General features: G+C 39.8%; 1 protein-coding gene across 1 annotated transcript; it reads right to left on the bottom strand.

Moving 5' to 3' along the window:
- Positions 1-39: 39 nt before the first annotated feature.
- On the bottom strand, positions 40-14,746 carry SPCS3 (signal peptidase complex subunit 3). Its single transcript, XM_088446940.1, has 5 exons — positions 14,459-14,746; positions 7,995-8,068; positions 5,817-5,893; positions 3,285-3,400; positions 40-644 (listed from the first exon to the last, which is right to left on the bottom strand). The coding sequence occupies exons 1-5, from the start codon at positions 14,599-14,601 to the stop codon at positions 512-514; spliced, it is 543 nt and encodes a 180-aa protein (XP_088303066.1). The 5' UTR covers positions 14,602-14,746; the 3' UTR covers positions 40-511.
- Between the last annotated feature and the right edge of the window lie 1,864 nt (positions 14,747-16,610).

Here is a 16,610-nt window from a genome sequence, read left to right as displayed (position 1 = left end):
CCTGTGCATTACTACTGAAAAACAAGACTGACAAGTATGTATCTCGTACACCACGTTGGATACTTTTATTCAAACAGTGTTTGGACTGTTCATATTGGTCTATGGATGACAGTATAATGTATTCCTAAAATGAATATCCTAATTTAAAAACAAAACATAACATTCACCACATTTATTCGATAAACAAAAGGCTCAGCCATTACCAAAGAAGAAAATGTTTGCATTGCTCTGGACCGCTGGATACAATTGCTCCTCCCCCCACAATCGGGGAGAAAAACACAGAACTACTCAAAATAAAAAAATAAAAATTGTGGCTTTTCCGCAGTATTTACAAGGGTCTTCTTACCTACATGGGCATCACATTTTTTGAATAAAATGTTTTATTGCCACGTACGGATTTGTAAATAGAACATGTCTTTCTTTTGGTAGGAAAGTAGGCAGGATAACTTCAAGATGTACAGGAACATACATATATATATAAAAAATTCAACGTAGCAAACATTGCAATAACTTAATAGCTCATTGTGGTTTTGTAGGTATCGGGGAATGGAATGGAAATGTGCCCTGACCCTGTGACCAGAGGTAGGATGCCAGCATTTGGGACAACATTCCACGACAGGGTGAGTGTGATGTTCCTGTTACCCCTGGAACAAGAGAGTACAAGATTAACACAAACAAGATAATCTTTAAAATGTTATGGTCACCAATAATTAATGGTTTGATTCAAAAGAAAGACCAAACCCCACACTGCACATTCCGTAATGAATCTGGAAAAAATAGCGTAACATCTAAAGTTCATGCAAAGTAGATATAAAAACACACAAAGCAATTACTAATAGACCACAGGGTATAATCACACTTAACAGTTAGTCCTAGCATGTAAAGTGTGCAGACTTCAATAACAAAAAACATTACATTAAAAATATCCTAATCTGAGACAATATACCAAGTTGTATATACTGTATGTATATAGTATTTTGACATTTTTGAGCAACTAAAATATGGACTTCATTACTTTATCTAGGAAAATGCTGTGGTACAACCTGGAAAACAGGGGGAAAACATATACTGTTTGTCACAATTCCCAAAACTTAAAATCCCTTTATTACTGAATGTAAACTCTACATTTCCAGAAGGTGCTTCAGCTGCCAACAGATGAAACATGTATGTTACTGTACTACATACAGAGATGTTTTACACTATATCACTTTGGGTTTACAAGTATTAACAGAGAAGAAACCTCGAAACAAAATACACAATTATTACATGTGTTGAAATTAGATTCTCTATAACTATCTATTAACTGTGGCCATGCACTCCATGTATTAAGCACAGGTATAGAACTTTTATGGTGTTAGAATGTTGTGGAAAAGTTTGCAGTCAGTTCCTGTACTTTGTAGGCTTTTTTTTTTTTTTTATCATTCAAAAATGCAAAGTAGCTGATGAGTCATAATGAATTAGGCGATACCCCACGAAGTTTCCTTAACTCATATTTCATATCATACATAATGAATGAGTGCCACAAAATGGAATTTTCTTTTCTAGCTCTAGTCTAGAGGTTTTTTGTACTTAGGAGTATTTTGTATACTTTATCCCGGGAAGCCACCGCTAACACTCAAATATCTCTATTTTGGCAACAATATACTAATAGTTGGTCTGATTATACATATTTATAATCCTGTGCGGGATCAAGTTTTCCTGTTTGGTGGGTATCGCCTGATGCCAGCACTAAGAAATTAAATTTAAGATGGTCCGCATTTAACAAAAAGAAACCCTCCAACAGGGGTGTGCTGGGAGTCTCTATTGTAAGCCAATCGCTAAACAGAGGATGTTTAACTATCAAAAGGTATTTACCTTCATAGCTTCCATATCTAATTATATCCCCTTTCACAGTCCACACATAACCTCACACATTGTCTTTCTCTCACATCCTCCTGAGATTTGGCCGACATTCCTGTGTGACTGGATCATGCAGCCCACCAAGAAACTCTGCATTCTGATTGGCTCAAAATGCAATATATAGCACCTATCCTTGTGTATCAATGCCTATTTCCCTACAGATTGTAATCTTACGAGCAGGGCCTTCCTACCTATATATCTGTCTGTTATTGCCCAGTTATGTTCTATTTATGCTTCCAATTGTAAAGTGCAACGGAATATGCTGCACTATATAAGAAACTGTTAATAAATATTTCAGTAAATCAACAACCTCTTACAGACCACCTCTCCTGGTCCATGGCTGACACACACACCAAGCACTATGTACATACACAAGGGGGTGCTAAGCAATTGTATCTATGACAAAAAAAAATCCAAAGCAGGGTAAATACACCTTCCCAAGTAGAGTTTATTTCCTCTATCCTACTGTGACTTTTCAGTAAGGTATAATATAAGGTAGCTGCAATCTCAGCAAGTTTGTATACATCAGTAATATTGCTGAGCAAGATCAGTCACTCATAAGTAAAACAATACTGCCACCTAGTGCTCACATTAACCGCACTTATTAAACATACTCTAGACTTATCGAGCAATATATAGAACAAAAGTACTTGTTACCACTTGGAAGTAATTCTGTTTTATGCAAACATTAACTTTATTATTTCTGGTGAATACAGAGCTGGTTCTCCCAACTACTACATTGCATACAGGCAATGATGGAGCCATTTACCCACATTTTAATTGCAGTAAGTATCAGATACCTTGGAAAGCCACAGCAGAGTAGATTACTCATAGGAGGGTATGGAGACCTGCAAGGAATCCTTCATTCTGTCTCCCTATACAGTGTACCCACAAACTTTTTTTTTTTTTAATAGGTTAAAAGGGGGTCTAGAGTAACCTACTAAACTGAACAATGACGTGCTGCCGTTCTGTCCACTTAGAAGTTATCAGCTTTGAAATTATAACTAAAGAAAAACTACCTAGAAGACGGCTCGTCCCTTTTCCAGTGAAAATACTGTAGACACTTTAATGTCTGTATTGCAGATTGCTTGTTTCAAGATATTAAAAAAATAATACAGTGCTAGTAGAATTCAGGAAACTGTGGTACGAGTAATATCAAACAGTGATAATTAAATAGCACAACTTTGAAGTACTTTTGACATCTTGATCCTTCACAGAACACGCTCTTCTGTCACCACAAATCAATCATGAAACATTCTGGCGCCAAAGAGTAAACAGACATCAGCATTTTAGTCAGGTTCCACCTTATAAATTTTATCTCTTGCACTCGCCCTATGAAAAGAGCACATTTTAATAAAAACAATATATTTTTTCCAGATGCTTACTTCAGACCGTTTCCATCGTCAAAGAAAAAATACTTTGATTTCATCTCTTTTAAAGACAACTTTGGGTTATCTCCCCGGAGAATGATCTTGTCCCATAGCACAACCTGATTCAAAGCCTAAAAGTGAAAGCAAAGACATATTAGATTTTATAACATATCAAAGAACAAAATTTACACTAACAAGAGTGTGTAAACTAGAATAAGTGAACAAAATAAATGTATTATTCCTAAAAAGTTTAGGATCCTGACAGGAACACTCCCATTGCATACTTACTATTTTACTGAATGGTCTTTGAGGCTCCTGGATATTAGGGAATTCTCCCTGACTACCGGACAGCAGCAGACCCAGCTGGATCTGAAGTGAGTAGACGCGATTCACTGCAAATTGAGTCATCATGGCCTGCCAACCACTAAGCACGATGCCATTATTCGCGGCACAATGCCACCAGGGGGGGGGGGGTCGGCCATGACTATGCAAATTGCATCATCATGTCCCTGCACTTGCCAATTAGACATCCCCTCCCAGGAATCCCAAAGTTGCCACATATGATTCAATATGTACTAAAACACACCCAAAAAAAAAAAAAGTCAAATGGCTATTTTTTATTTTCACTCTGGAGAAAAAACTAACGTTAACGTTTTTCTCATCTGAGTAATACTGGGCATACAGTATACAATTATCTGTCAGACACTGGAAAATACTGGACGAAACGATTGTTCAAATTGGTTAGAATCGTTTGATTTAACCAATTTGTCTGACGACCATTTTTGTCTGTTTTCCAGTGATTGGGACCATATGGTCGATTGTCACAGGCAGATGTCTGACAAATAATTGTATAGTGCATTAGTAATATTTTCAAAACATCTCATTATCATTCACAAAACTGTAACAGCATTTAAAAAGATTACTTTCATTAACTGACACCTATTTAGAGCCTGAGAGAGATTAAAGAAACAACGATCCAAAGTGGAAAGTTTTGTTTTGGTGAAGTTCCATACAATAATGACCGAATCCTGGGAGGAAAATGTACGGAATCCTGGGAAGAAATATACAAAATCCTGGGAAGTTTAAATTAGAGTTAAAGAGATGGCAGTAATGTACGTCTGTGCAGAGAATACATCTGATAATTTTACCAAGATGAAATACAATACTTAGATTTTGCACTATTGAATAAGTTGCTATGTGGCTTGATTAAAAGTGTTAATTTCCTTTATTGATAATTTAAAGGGAGTAATCAATTATCTGCCGCTGTAACAACTGTTTCTTCGGTACCTCGCAGCCACCAACATTGCATATTTGTCCTTACCTAGGGGGTGTGGGAAATCCGCAATGTTGCTGTACTGGTGATGTGCGTAGCCACACATCGCCAATACCTGAAAACTACCCTAAATGTGAGGGATTACAAGTTGATGTTTTTTACAAGAAGATATTTACCATTATTTTATTGTTCATTTTTTTATATCCGTTTATTCAGAAAACTAATTCTGTGGAGATGCGATTGTGTGCCGTTTTAAGGTGTGAATTCACTAACCCACATCAATTAACATTTGTTTTAATATTACACACAATGGTTTTGGTTTATTTTTTCATCTGAGCACAGAGTATCAGGATTTTGGAGAAGCCAGAATTTTCATATGATTATATGAAGAGGAGCAGAACCACGTTGGGTTACCCACAAACATTCACTCCACGCAGTTTTGCACTAGGCAGTTTAATGGATTAAAGAAAAACAAGTTAAGTTTACTTGCAAATGTTGAATAACAAAAGATCTCGCTCCACGCACTTCAAGGGTATGCACTTTTCATATATATATTCCTTTATCTATTTGAGTTCGCCTGCACTGGATTTCTTCAACTAAACACAGACTTTAAGACTACGACAGATGGGAGTCTATACAGTCAATTGTTTAGGAGTTTATTTAACAATCAGCTGTTTTGCTGCTGGATTTAAAGCGGCCATTCTTAAAAGGCAATACATGGGTATTGTCTTTTTAAAAAAAGAAAAAAAAAAATATTTAAAAAGAAAAAAAAAGTTTTGGTTGATCATCTTTAATGTTCCAAATAGGTTGAAATCTAAAGTTGGGAAAAGCACACATAGGGGCATATTCATTATCGTGCCCAGATTGGCCCCCGTTAATTTGGTATCCAACTTACTGCGAGATGCAGCGGCAGATACCATACTACCAGAGCAATTCAGTATTGCACCAATGCGGGGACAGCAGCTCTATAAAGCATCTGTCGCCATGAGCCTTATGACACTACTTTTGCCACCATACACTAATGGGGAAGGTTTACACTGCCAGGTGTTACATGCCAGTGTTACTGCTCATGCATGAACAGGTTTCATGCAGTTGCATAACCAGAGAAGATGAGTGTTGGAGGGAACAGGGGTCCCTTTCCGCAAACGGGAACTGCTTCCCATAAAAAAAACTAGTATTTCCATGTGTGTAATGGACCAGTTTATGTTAATGACTAGGCCCTTTTAGCGACTATTTATTCCGTGCAAAACCACCAAATAAAATGTCATACTTACATTGCTCTTGGTGGAGTATTCCGCAGATAGATATATGAATAGTTGCTTAACATTCCAATCAAATATTGGCTGCAAATGTAAATTAATTAAGAAAGACAATTCATGGTGTTGGCATTTTCTCGTATATTGAATTTATGAAAGTGAACTTTACTCACAAAAGGGATCTGTACTATTTGAGTAGCCCAATATAGCAAAGATTCATGCACAAATGGTATTCACACGAATTTAAGTAAAAACAGACCACAAAGGATGTTAAACCAAAAATGCTGCCTGGTTACTCTCACATTTTGAAGAGCCAATGTTTCTGCTATGCTAATGAAAGCGTAAATATTACCCCACTGAGGCACGTAAAAGTATGTAAGGCCTCTGGCACACAAGATTCCCCTCTTGCTCATCAAAAAAAATAAAATAAAAAAAATATTATATATTTTTTTTAACAAGCTTTACTGTTTGGGAGACGATTATGCGACTATGCTAACGTTGCATGGTAATATGACAGGATTATTCATCTGACTGCATGCATGAGAAAGCATGCATGTAATATCCCATCTCCAGGCTTCACAATTTATACACTCTGTACATATGCCTAATTAGAAAGACTCTGGCAAGCATCATATGAGTTCTCTCACACTAATCCTACTAAATTCTCCGCATTTAAAGAATTTCTACTTGAGTCATTGCCTGTAAAGTCTACCATAAACTTAAACCCTATTTCTTTTAGTATTATATTATTTTTGTTGTACTTTAGTTGTAGCAGTTATTTTGATTCTTGCTTTCCCACCAGCTTGGACTTATGGTAAGATCAACACCATTACATAGACACATATATAAATACAAACACAGATTTTTCTTCATCTATTTTAGGTGATCAGACTAAAGTTGGGTACACACAAAGTTTTTCTGTCCAACCATCCAACTAGTTGATTGGTTGGAATGAAAATCTGGTAAGGTATGGGAGTACCTGATGATCTGCAATTTGCTCCTAAATCCCAGAAAACAGATGAAAATGGTCGTCAGACAAGTTTGTTAAATGTTTGATCTAAATAATTTGTTCAAACAGTTTTTGTCCATTTTCTGGCGTTTGGGAGCAAATTACTGGTTGTCATTTGCTTTCATACCTTACCAGATTTTCATTCCAACCAATCAACTAGTTGGATGGTTGGACAGAAAATCTTTACGTGTGTATGCAGCTTTAGTTTGGAAAATTAGTAAGGTTCCAAAGGGGCAGGAGACAAAAGCCAGTAGTGTCTGTATGTGTAATTATGGTAACATTGTAGAAGTGAAGGCAGAGATTTGAAGCTGTCCTCTTGTAGATGTTGTCACCATCCTGGCGCTCAGAATACCAGCGCCGGGATACCTACAGCAGTCGAAATCCTGGCTCCAGAATCTCAACAGCCGGCATCCCACCAGTAAGTATTAGGATTAGGCTGCTAAATGTATATTGTATTTGTACTTTGAGAAACCTCATGTTTAGACCAATAACTAATCATAACTATTGATTTCTGCACATTTCATGAGTTTGACAGATTGAATGATTTTTAGATGTATTAGTATTTGTATCTAGTCTGCCAACATGTACAGATCTCATTTTCCAATTATATATAGTTTAGGCCCAGGGGCTAAACGCAAACGTGCATCTCTCCCACGATTGCTGCAGTCATTCACACTTTAATCTTTGTAGCACCTCTGCTTACCTAATTAATGTAGGCATATATTGTTTTAATAAACATATCCCCTGCATTTTAAAAACTTGACAACTTTCAAGTTTAGGGATATAAAAAAATAAATCCCTATGAGAGACACAGATCACAGCTGCCGTCATAAGACTTTTATATATCATTTATAATCTGAAAAACCCACGTTCAAGGATCTCCGAGATACATAATACTTGTGCCGAAATTTACTATGGAACGAACATCTATAATCCATTTAAGAAAACAATGTTATAATATGACGAAAAGTCACGCTTTTGGCAATTGCACAGATATTCAGGCTAAAGTCAACTTTCCAGCAACAATCTGTTCTACTAAACTACTTTTGGCACCGATATTAAAAGTAAACATAACCTTGGGATTTTGTGCCTGCGGAACACACTATCAGTGGGATTAGGTTTATCAGCAGTCAGACAGAGAATAAGAGAAAAATGTGCAATATTTCATTTTGTTCATAAAAGGATATCTGCATTTAAATCAAATATGATAAATCCGAGGTCACTCCTTTCTCTGGGACCAGTGAAATCTTCAACATTCTCTCTGCAAGACAAAGAGAGAAGACATTACAGATGGTAAATGTTTTTATGAATATAGATGCATATCGGGGTTGTAAATAGCATTTGCTTTTATCAACAACAACGATTAACAAGGCGATGTGACTTAATCCAGAGCAGAACACCACGTTAGCCCCCTTAATACTTATACTACCGTTAGGATCCGTCATAGTATCATCATTGCTATTACGCTATCTTGCTATTCCTAAAGGACAATACACACTAGATGATGTCTAGTGTGTACCGACCATGTAAGCGACGGGATCCGGCAGAGTGCTGGCATCGGCAGGTGCATACACACTTGCAGATGCTGGAAGTGACAGCGGGGTCCATGCTGCAATCGGCAGCATGGCCCTCGCTAATTATGTCGCTAATAAGACCTGCATGCAGGTCCAATGGGCGATGTTGCGGACGAGCATCATCGGTGAAATTGAGGGTACACACTAGACCATGTGCCCGATGTTGTCATATCGTCTAGTGTGTACCTGGCATAAGACAAAAGATGTTTTTTATCCGTTATTTTATTGTCTTCTCAGATACTTACTGCACCTTCATCTATATCTATATCGGACCTTAAGATCATTTACACCCTAATAAGATGCAAACAAGAAGTAAATCCTACAAGTAATGCTCACAAATATCAACATCATTTTTTAAAACAAGCCTCTAAATTTCCACTTTAAAAAAAAAAAAAAAAAAAACGTAGGTTCTATTGTAGATGAAACTACAGGAGTTCAAAGCAATTGTCCTAGAAATGCAGTGACGGAGCCAGAAATAACCCTCTCATGGACTGACTTCCTCTGTTCATCTCCTTTGCGTCCCCAGCACTCATGAGGGAGGGGAGCAATGACATGTGTGAACTCAAATATTTTTCCCAATTCGCTCTACTACGGCAACCACAGAGTCACTGTTCGTCTATGCTTCAGTTAGCAAAAGGGATATTCCCATTTGCAGGGCATAAGGGAGAATAGTGTGCAAAGAAGACAACTTTTGTACTATATACTGTATGCTTCAGAATAAAAGTGTTATATCCAAAAATATCACCACAGAAACCAATGACATTGGCACCCTAATCATCCAGGCACCAACCAATGTTACTGGTCAACAAGCTCATTTTCTCACACCGCAGTGAGCCCCGATTGTCGGCTGGACATAAATAGACCTGTTAGGTATTAGTGCATAGCACCTCTTATTCAATGCTTAAAAAAAAAAAAACTTCCTACTGCATGTAACAATATACAGTCCTATACTAAAGGATTAGGGAGTTTCATATAAACATCCACTTAACATGTAACAATTAACTTGGCTTCATGACATGACTTATGTTTCAAGACTGCACAGTCTTCCGATGAGTCTTGTTTTGAAATCTACATTGGCTTCTACAAACTGTATATGAAGGGCCTGGATTTAATTTTGTTACCAAAACTTCAAACCATTCTATATGACTAATATTCCAGTTCCCTTCCCACTGTGTAGATATCAACCACGCAATCCAATTAATTAAAGTAACTGCATAGCTTATACACAACTCTATCTCCTACTTCTCACCTTTCCCAAAACTAGTACATGAAAGACATTACAGGTTGAGTCTCCCTTATTCAAAATTTTTTGAGCATCAATTGAGATAGTAAACCTTTAGCTTTCTGATATTCAATGTACTCCAAGATATTTCATTATGTTATGCATATACCAAAATATGGAAAAATCAGAAATCCAAAGTACTTCTGGTCCCAAACATTTTGTATATTAGCGAAACAACCTATATTAAAATATATACCTTGTGTTATCAGGACATTATAGTAACACAAAACAAAACACTTATAACATATTTGGCAGTGATGCTGTAATGCTAGCACCTGCAATCAGCGACATTAATTTATACTGTATTACTCATTTCACTACATTAATTATTCACCCGTATAACAGTGGTTCCCAAACTCTACCATTACAGTTCACTTCTTAAGAATATCTATGTTTGAGACCAGATGGTTAAATAAAATTAACTGAGGTACTAATTAAATCACCTGTGCTCAAGCTTGGATCTCCTTAAAATGTGGACTCTATTAGCAGAGTTTGGGAACGTCTGCCATATGAGTTTAACGGGTAAATATAAAAATGTCAAAGAACAACAATTCTTCTACCAAGCAAACACTAATATTAATCTGACTCAAAAATGTCTATGAATATATTTATTAATATTATCATCATCACCAGTTATTTATATAGTGCACACATATTCCGCAGCACTTTATAGAAAATATTTGGTCACTCACATTAGTCCCTGCCCCTGTAGAGCTTACAATCTATATTCCCTACCACATATAGGGCAGAATTCAATTGTTTCGCCCCCCGGCCCGCCCAACAGGAACTATTCAATTGTTACACCTGTCGGACGCTATCAGCTGCTGGCACACCATTTCAGCTCACACTCCCCAGGGGGTGCGAGCTGAAATGGGTGAAAAAGTGACCAGTTTGGTCACCTAAACGGCACTTTTCGCGATCGCGCCCTGCACTCTGGTCGGGGGTAGCAGTTTTACATGCGATAACAGGCATCAATTGAATAGCACCCCGCGATCTCCTGTCACTTTATAAGGGAGATGGGGCGCACTAAAACAATTGAATACCACCCATACACACAAAGGTTCATTTTTTTGTTGGGAGCCAATTAACCTACCAGTATATTTTTGGGAGTGTGGGAGGAAGCCAGAGTACCCGGAGGAAACCCACGCAAGCACAGGGACAATATACAAACTTCACACAGATAGGGCCATGGTGGGAATTGAACCCACAACCTCAGTGCTGTGAGGCAGTAATATTTAAACATTTTAACATTAATACAAAAATGCAAAATCTGAATTACTATAATTTCCCTATTGCAAAACACTGCGGAGTATGCGGTCACAATATAAATACAGGTTTACTATAATAAAGCCCACTTCATATCTTCAACGCATAAAATAATCCTACAACAACCTGCAATTGTTAAAGTCACCACTGGTACACCTGTTTCAATGCATGTTATTTCCCTTTCCCTTATGAGTGCCAAGGAATACAACCACCAGCCAAAACACTGAAAGAGAATGACACATTATCTTGTTACAAAGGCACCTGTGAAGGAGTAGAATATATAAGGTAGCAAGAGAACAGTCAGTTCTTGAAGTTGAAGTGTATTGGTGCATACACACGGTCAGATTTTTCTTCAGATCTGAACAATAACTATTTTAAAAATCATTCAATCGTTTATATCTGAAGGAAAATCTGACATATGACATGTGTGAACAATGCGTGTTCCTGATGGTCAGATAACGACATCTGATGTGTTTGCAGTCAGACTTGGACGATTAAATTAATTTTAATGCAGTCAGAAATCGTTCAAATCATTGGTAAAATCTTTCAAATCGTTCATTTGACACATCTGACAAATCTGACAGTGTGTATGCACCATTAGAAGCAGGAACAATGGGCAAGGGTAAGGATATGAGTGATTTTGACAAATCAAATTGTGATGCATACAACTGGGTCAGAGCATCTTCAAAATGACAGATCTTGTGGGGTGTTCCCAGTATGTAGTGGTTAGTAAGTACAAAAGTGATCCAAGGAAGGACAACCGGTAAACCGGCGACAGGGTCATGGGCACCCAAAGCTCATGGATAATGCACCCTGCAACACTGCAAAAATTGTTCAGGAATGGTTGAGGAACATGACAAAATTTAAGGTGTTGACTTTGTCTCTCTAGGGGGTAAATTTACTAAAGTGAGAGTTTATAGAAGTTAGTTTTAGAAGAGATGTTGCTCATAGCAACCAACCAGATTCTAGCTATTATCTTCTAGAAGGTGCTAGTTAAATGTTAAGTAGAATCTGATTGGTTGCTCTTCTAAAACTCACTTCTAAAAACTCTCACTTTAGTAAATGTACCCCCAGATCTCAATTCGATGAAGCATCTGCGGGATGTGCTGGAAAAAAAAGTCCAAGCCTTGAAGGCAACTTACAGGACTTAAAGGATCTGCTTCTAACATCTTGAGGAGTCCATGCCTTGATGGGTCAGAGCTGTTTGGCAGCACGAGGAGTGCCTACACAATATAAGGCAGGTGGTTTTAATTTTATGGCCGATAGGTGTATGCTACATAAACACATGTTGGAAGCTATTTTGTTCTATTGTGTGGGAGTGTGTACTTTGGCAGACACTTTAATATGCAGAATAATGGGCATGTCTGTTCTCTTACACACAAATATCCATGCACACTAGCACAGCATTAATGATAACCAGCTTATAGTTTAATTAAATATTATGGACTTTACAATCCAAATAAACAGTGTATTGTAACAGGCAGGTTATCTTTCTGCACAGTTCTTCAGCAAGGACTAATTAGCTTTACCATGCATTATACAAATATAATCAGAGTTGCACATGTATAGAAATAGCATGGTGGAAGTATAACTGGGCTTTCTGACAAATGTGAAAATGACCACCAAAAATGCAGACACACAGGGCCGGAAACAGAGTTAGGAGTAAATAAAAAAAAAAAAAGGAGCCATTTGCACCTGGTCGATTCCATGTTGCTCTGCAAGTGAGGCAGATGTAAAATGTGCACAGATATTTTATGTTGGGAAAAGTGTGTCCTAGGTTCATCCTAAAGGTCCGTGTGAAAACAAAGCTGCCCAGTATTTGTCTGCTACATGCAAAAGCAGCCAGTATTTTCGCTGCATGCAAAAACTAAAAGGATTTATACCCCTAGCGTTGCAAAATAGTTTGATCCACAAAAAACTGCTACTTTTATTTTGGGATTTGCGCCTAATTTTGTATCAAGCCCCCGAAACTGCAAATGCTGCATGACTGCACTGACAAGTACTCACAGCCATCTGGATGAATTGCAGTGCAGCATACTACAAAAATAAGCTTTCAGTTATGAATGTGGCAAATTAGGTAGATAAGCGGGATGTAGTCAGCATCCCGGCGTGTGGGATGCCGGCGGTTGAAATCCCGACAGGATACCGGCACCAGAATCCCGACCGCTCGCATCCCGAAGGTAAGTATCGGGGATTAGGGGGAGGGTTAGGCTTAGGCACTTAGGGCCGTACTCAGTTGCGCACCCGCGATACCTTTCAGCCTGCCGCACTTTTCACCTACATCGCATGTTTTGGTCCAAAAACTTTTCGTGCGCGCCTCCACTATTCGCCATATTCAATTCCAAAACACGCGAAAGCGCAACCCTGCAAAACTTAACCAGGCTGAAAGTGCTGTAAAAAAAATGGGGAAATCAGCCTAACACCTTCCAAAAAATGCACTAACATTGGAGACCAATATAGAGGTCCCCAAATAGCCCTACTGAAGCTATTTGGGGTACTTAAGTGCTGTCAATTGCTTCTAATTAGCGCCTTTGAACAAGTGTTAAAGAATAGCATTTTGCTCTTTTTTGGTGAAAATTAGTAGTCCTGTCAAATGTGGGGTACGTGAAAATGGGTGTTAGCATATTTTATAGTTGCTAAAGTGAAGTGTAAAAAATCGTGAAAAACCCGCCTGAAACAAGTACCTGCAATAAAAAAAAAAAAAAAACTCCCATACTTGCAGACTCCCCAAAAGACTATTTCGCTAGTTTAAAAGTTTGCACCCTGACTCTGTATTTTTTCACCCCCATTATCAAAGTAATTTTTTAGGATGTTTCCCCACCTTTGCACCCCAAAACCACAAGTCTGCACTTTTTCCACCTGCTATTCAGTGGTGAATCTTTTTCACCTATTACACTGCATTGCGTTTTCGCGTACACAAAGTGTTTGGAATTGAATATAGAGGAAACTTTCCGCCTGGCGAAATAACGTCATCCGCAACTTTCTTGCATCTAATTGAATACGGCCTTAGACAGGAGGTTAGGGGTAATGGTTAGTCTTATCTTACTTACCTAAGGGTGTCGGGGCGCCGCTGTCGGTATTCTGACCTGCGGCATCCCGACCGCCAGGATCCGATACCCAACCCAGATATGTATAGCATGTAAAGGCTATGACAATCTAGAATTATGTATTCTTGCAAATATACCACGGCTGGTTACTGTTACACCTGCAATATGTTGTGTACATTACTATTCCACTGATGAAAATCTGCCAATGTATACATGCGAATATGAGATTTGCACCTTTCCACACATACTAACTATTCTGTTCAAAATCTCCAGGTGCCAAGTATAGCATGCATAGTACTAACCAGCTGGCACCCCTGTATCATGCATGTGATATGTGCCATATAGGGGGCCCTGGAAGGGACACACCGGGCATGCACACTGGAGGAAGCAGAGTCCCTGGCTGGGTGTAATCACTGTTACTGGTAATAATCAGCCCATAGAGCTGGCTGTGTAACCTGCACAGAGCCCCTGGCAGCACTCACAGAGTCACCCTGGACACATGGATGTTCACAGGCACCATCCGGTCTTTGAAGGCGGTGGTGATGAAGCAGCCGAAGGTGAGCGCGGCCATAACACTCAGCGAGAAGGCGAACAGGGAGTTTGCCCGGGACAGAGCGGTGTTCATGGTGACTCCACCGAGCAGGACGCGGCGAGCGGCTGTCTGGTGTTACGGAGGCCGGGGAGCAAACCGAAGCTAGCTAAACTAGTGCTGAGCTGTCTCTGTCTGGCCCAAGCGGCTCACCGTAGAACGTCACTTCCAGCGAGGAAGCGGAAGTGACCCGGCCTTTCGGGGAAAGAAACAAATCAGCCTAAATTGCAGAAGCGGACATTTTTGTTACTGGCTAAATGCCCATAACTTGGCTGTTACGAGCGCTCGCTCGGTTACATCATGAATAGGGACACGTGGACTTTATACATAAACATTTAGGGGCAGATGAACTAAGCTCTGGAAAGTGATAAATTAGAGAATGATACACTGCTTATCAATCAGCTCCTGTCATTTTTAAACACAGCCTGTAACATGACAGGAGCTGAATGGTTTATCACTCTAATTTATCACTTTCCAGAGCTTAGTACATCTCCCCCTTACACATACCTCCTAATATTTTGTACCATATTTGCCTACTCTCCCGGGAAGGTCGGGAGTCTCCCGAAAATTGGGTGGTGCTCCCGGCACCCTGGAAGATTGGGCAAGTCTCTGAGATGGCCCGCACCCCCCTACCGGCGTCTGCTTCCACCTTGTAAGAGGGCAGTCTGGGGGAGTCAATGACGCGATTGAATCGCGTCATCGTGGCCCCGCCCCCGGCTGCACAATGCCAAGAATCTCGGCATCCCTGGCGGAGATCTGCCCTTTTTATAATAGGCATCCATGGGCACAAAAAAAAATGCAACCCTTACCAGCCTGTTTGTTGGCTAAGAGACAGAGAACTCACAGCCAATCGGTGGCCTCTTCCCATGGTAGCGGCCACTGATTGGCTTGTGGGGCTCCATGTGCAGGAACACAAGTGGGTCCTGTCACATTCGGGAATGTCACTATATGCACAGTATGTACATATAGCGCTGCTATGTCTAGCTGGTACAGGTTCTTTTATTTTCTTACCCATGGATGCTTACTGGAGAAGAGGACAGATCTTCGCCTGGGATGCCTACTGGACAAGGGGACCGACCGGCACAAGGGAGTGGGTAAATACTGTATGTAGCGTAAGTAGGAATGAGTGTGAGTGTGGATGGGTGAGTGAGTGAGTGAGTGAATGTGTAATAAAATAAAACATTTGGTGTGTGTGTTGTGTGTACTGTCTCTATGTTAATATTTCCTGTACAGGGGAACTATAGGTACCAGCAGTCCCGTAATGCCCAGACTTGCTGACACTTTTGGTTCTCCAAGTGCCAGCAAGTGAGGCAGGTTTGCTGGGACCCATAGTCCTACTGTAAAGGACAATATTAGTTTAAATCTATTTTTTAAAACCATCAACTTTGCACCCACCACCCAGGGTTGTGGGGGATAGCCCCGGGCTTCAGCTTTATATATTTTTTTAAATGTAACAGTTTAAAGCCTGTCTTGCACTCAGAAGCATGCACGGATCACACTGATCTGTGCAGCTCTTCTGTTAAACATACTGCTCACAGGCACTTCTAGTGTATTCAGTCCAAATACGACTGAACACACACACTTGCAAACATGATTACATACACCATTGGAAAACACAAATCAGTCAAACAAGATTCTTGGTAAATTTGCAAGTTTGTTTTAAACACTCATCCATGTGATGTCTACATACCTCACAACTTTTGAAAAGAGGGAAGCGGGACCAGGTGCGCACACACCCGAAAAGGGGGCGTAGCTTCCAAAAAGGGGCAGAGACTCACGGCAACCCCCCGTTTTCGTCAATATAGGGGGCGTGCCCAGCACTCTCCGAGCTGCTGGCAGCCCCCCAGGCTCTCCCTGCGCTAGTGAACAGATGCCGTGCGATGCGCACGGCATCTGTTCACCTTCTGCACACCCACTGCTCTGGGGTGTGCTCTCCCCAACTTCCCCCGCGGGACACTGTGGTCCGAGGGTGGGACAGCGGGACAGTCCCAGAAAAACTGGACTGTCCCGCTGAATGCGGGACAGTTGGGAGGTATGTGTCTAGC

Source organism: Taudactylus pleione, unplaced genomic scaffold, assembly GCF_031769625.1.
Source record: "Taudactylus pleione unplaced genomic scaffold, aTauple2 ptg000408l, whole genome shotgun sequence".
NCBI classification, from domain to species: Eukaryota; Metazoa; Chordata; class Amphibia; order Anura; family Myobatrachidae; genus Taudactylus; species Taudactylus pleione.
This window is presented reverse-complemented; position numbering and strand designations above follow the sequence as displayed.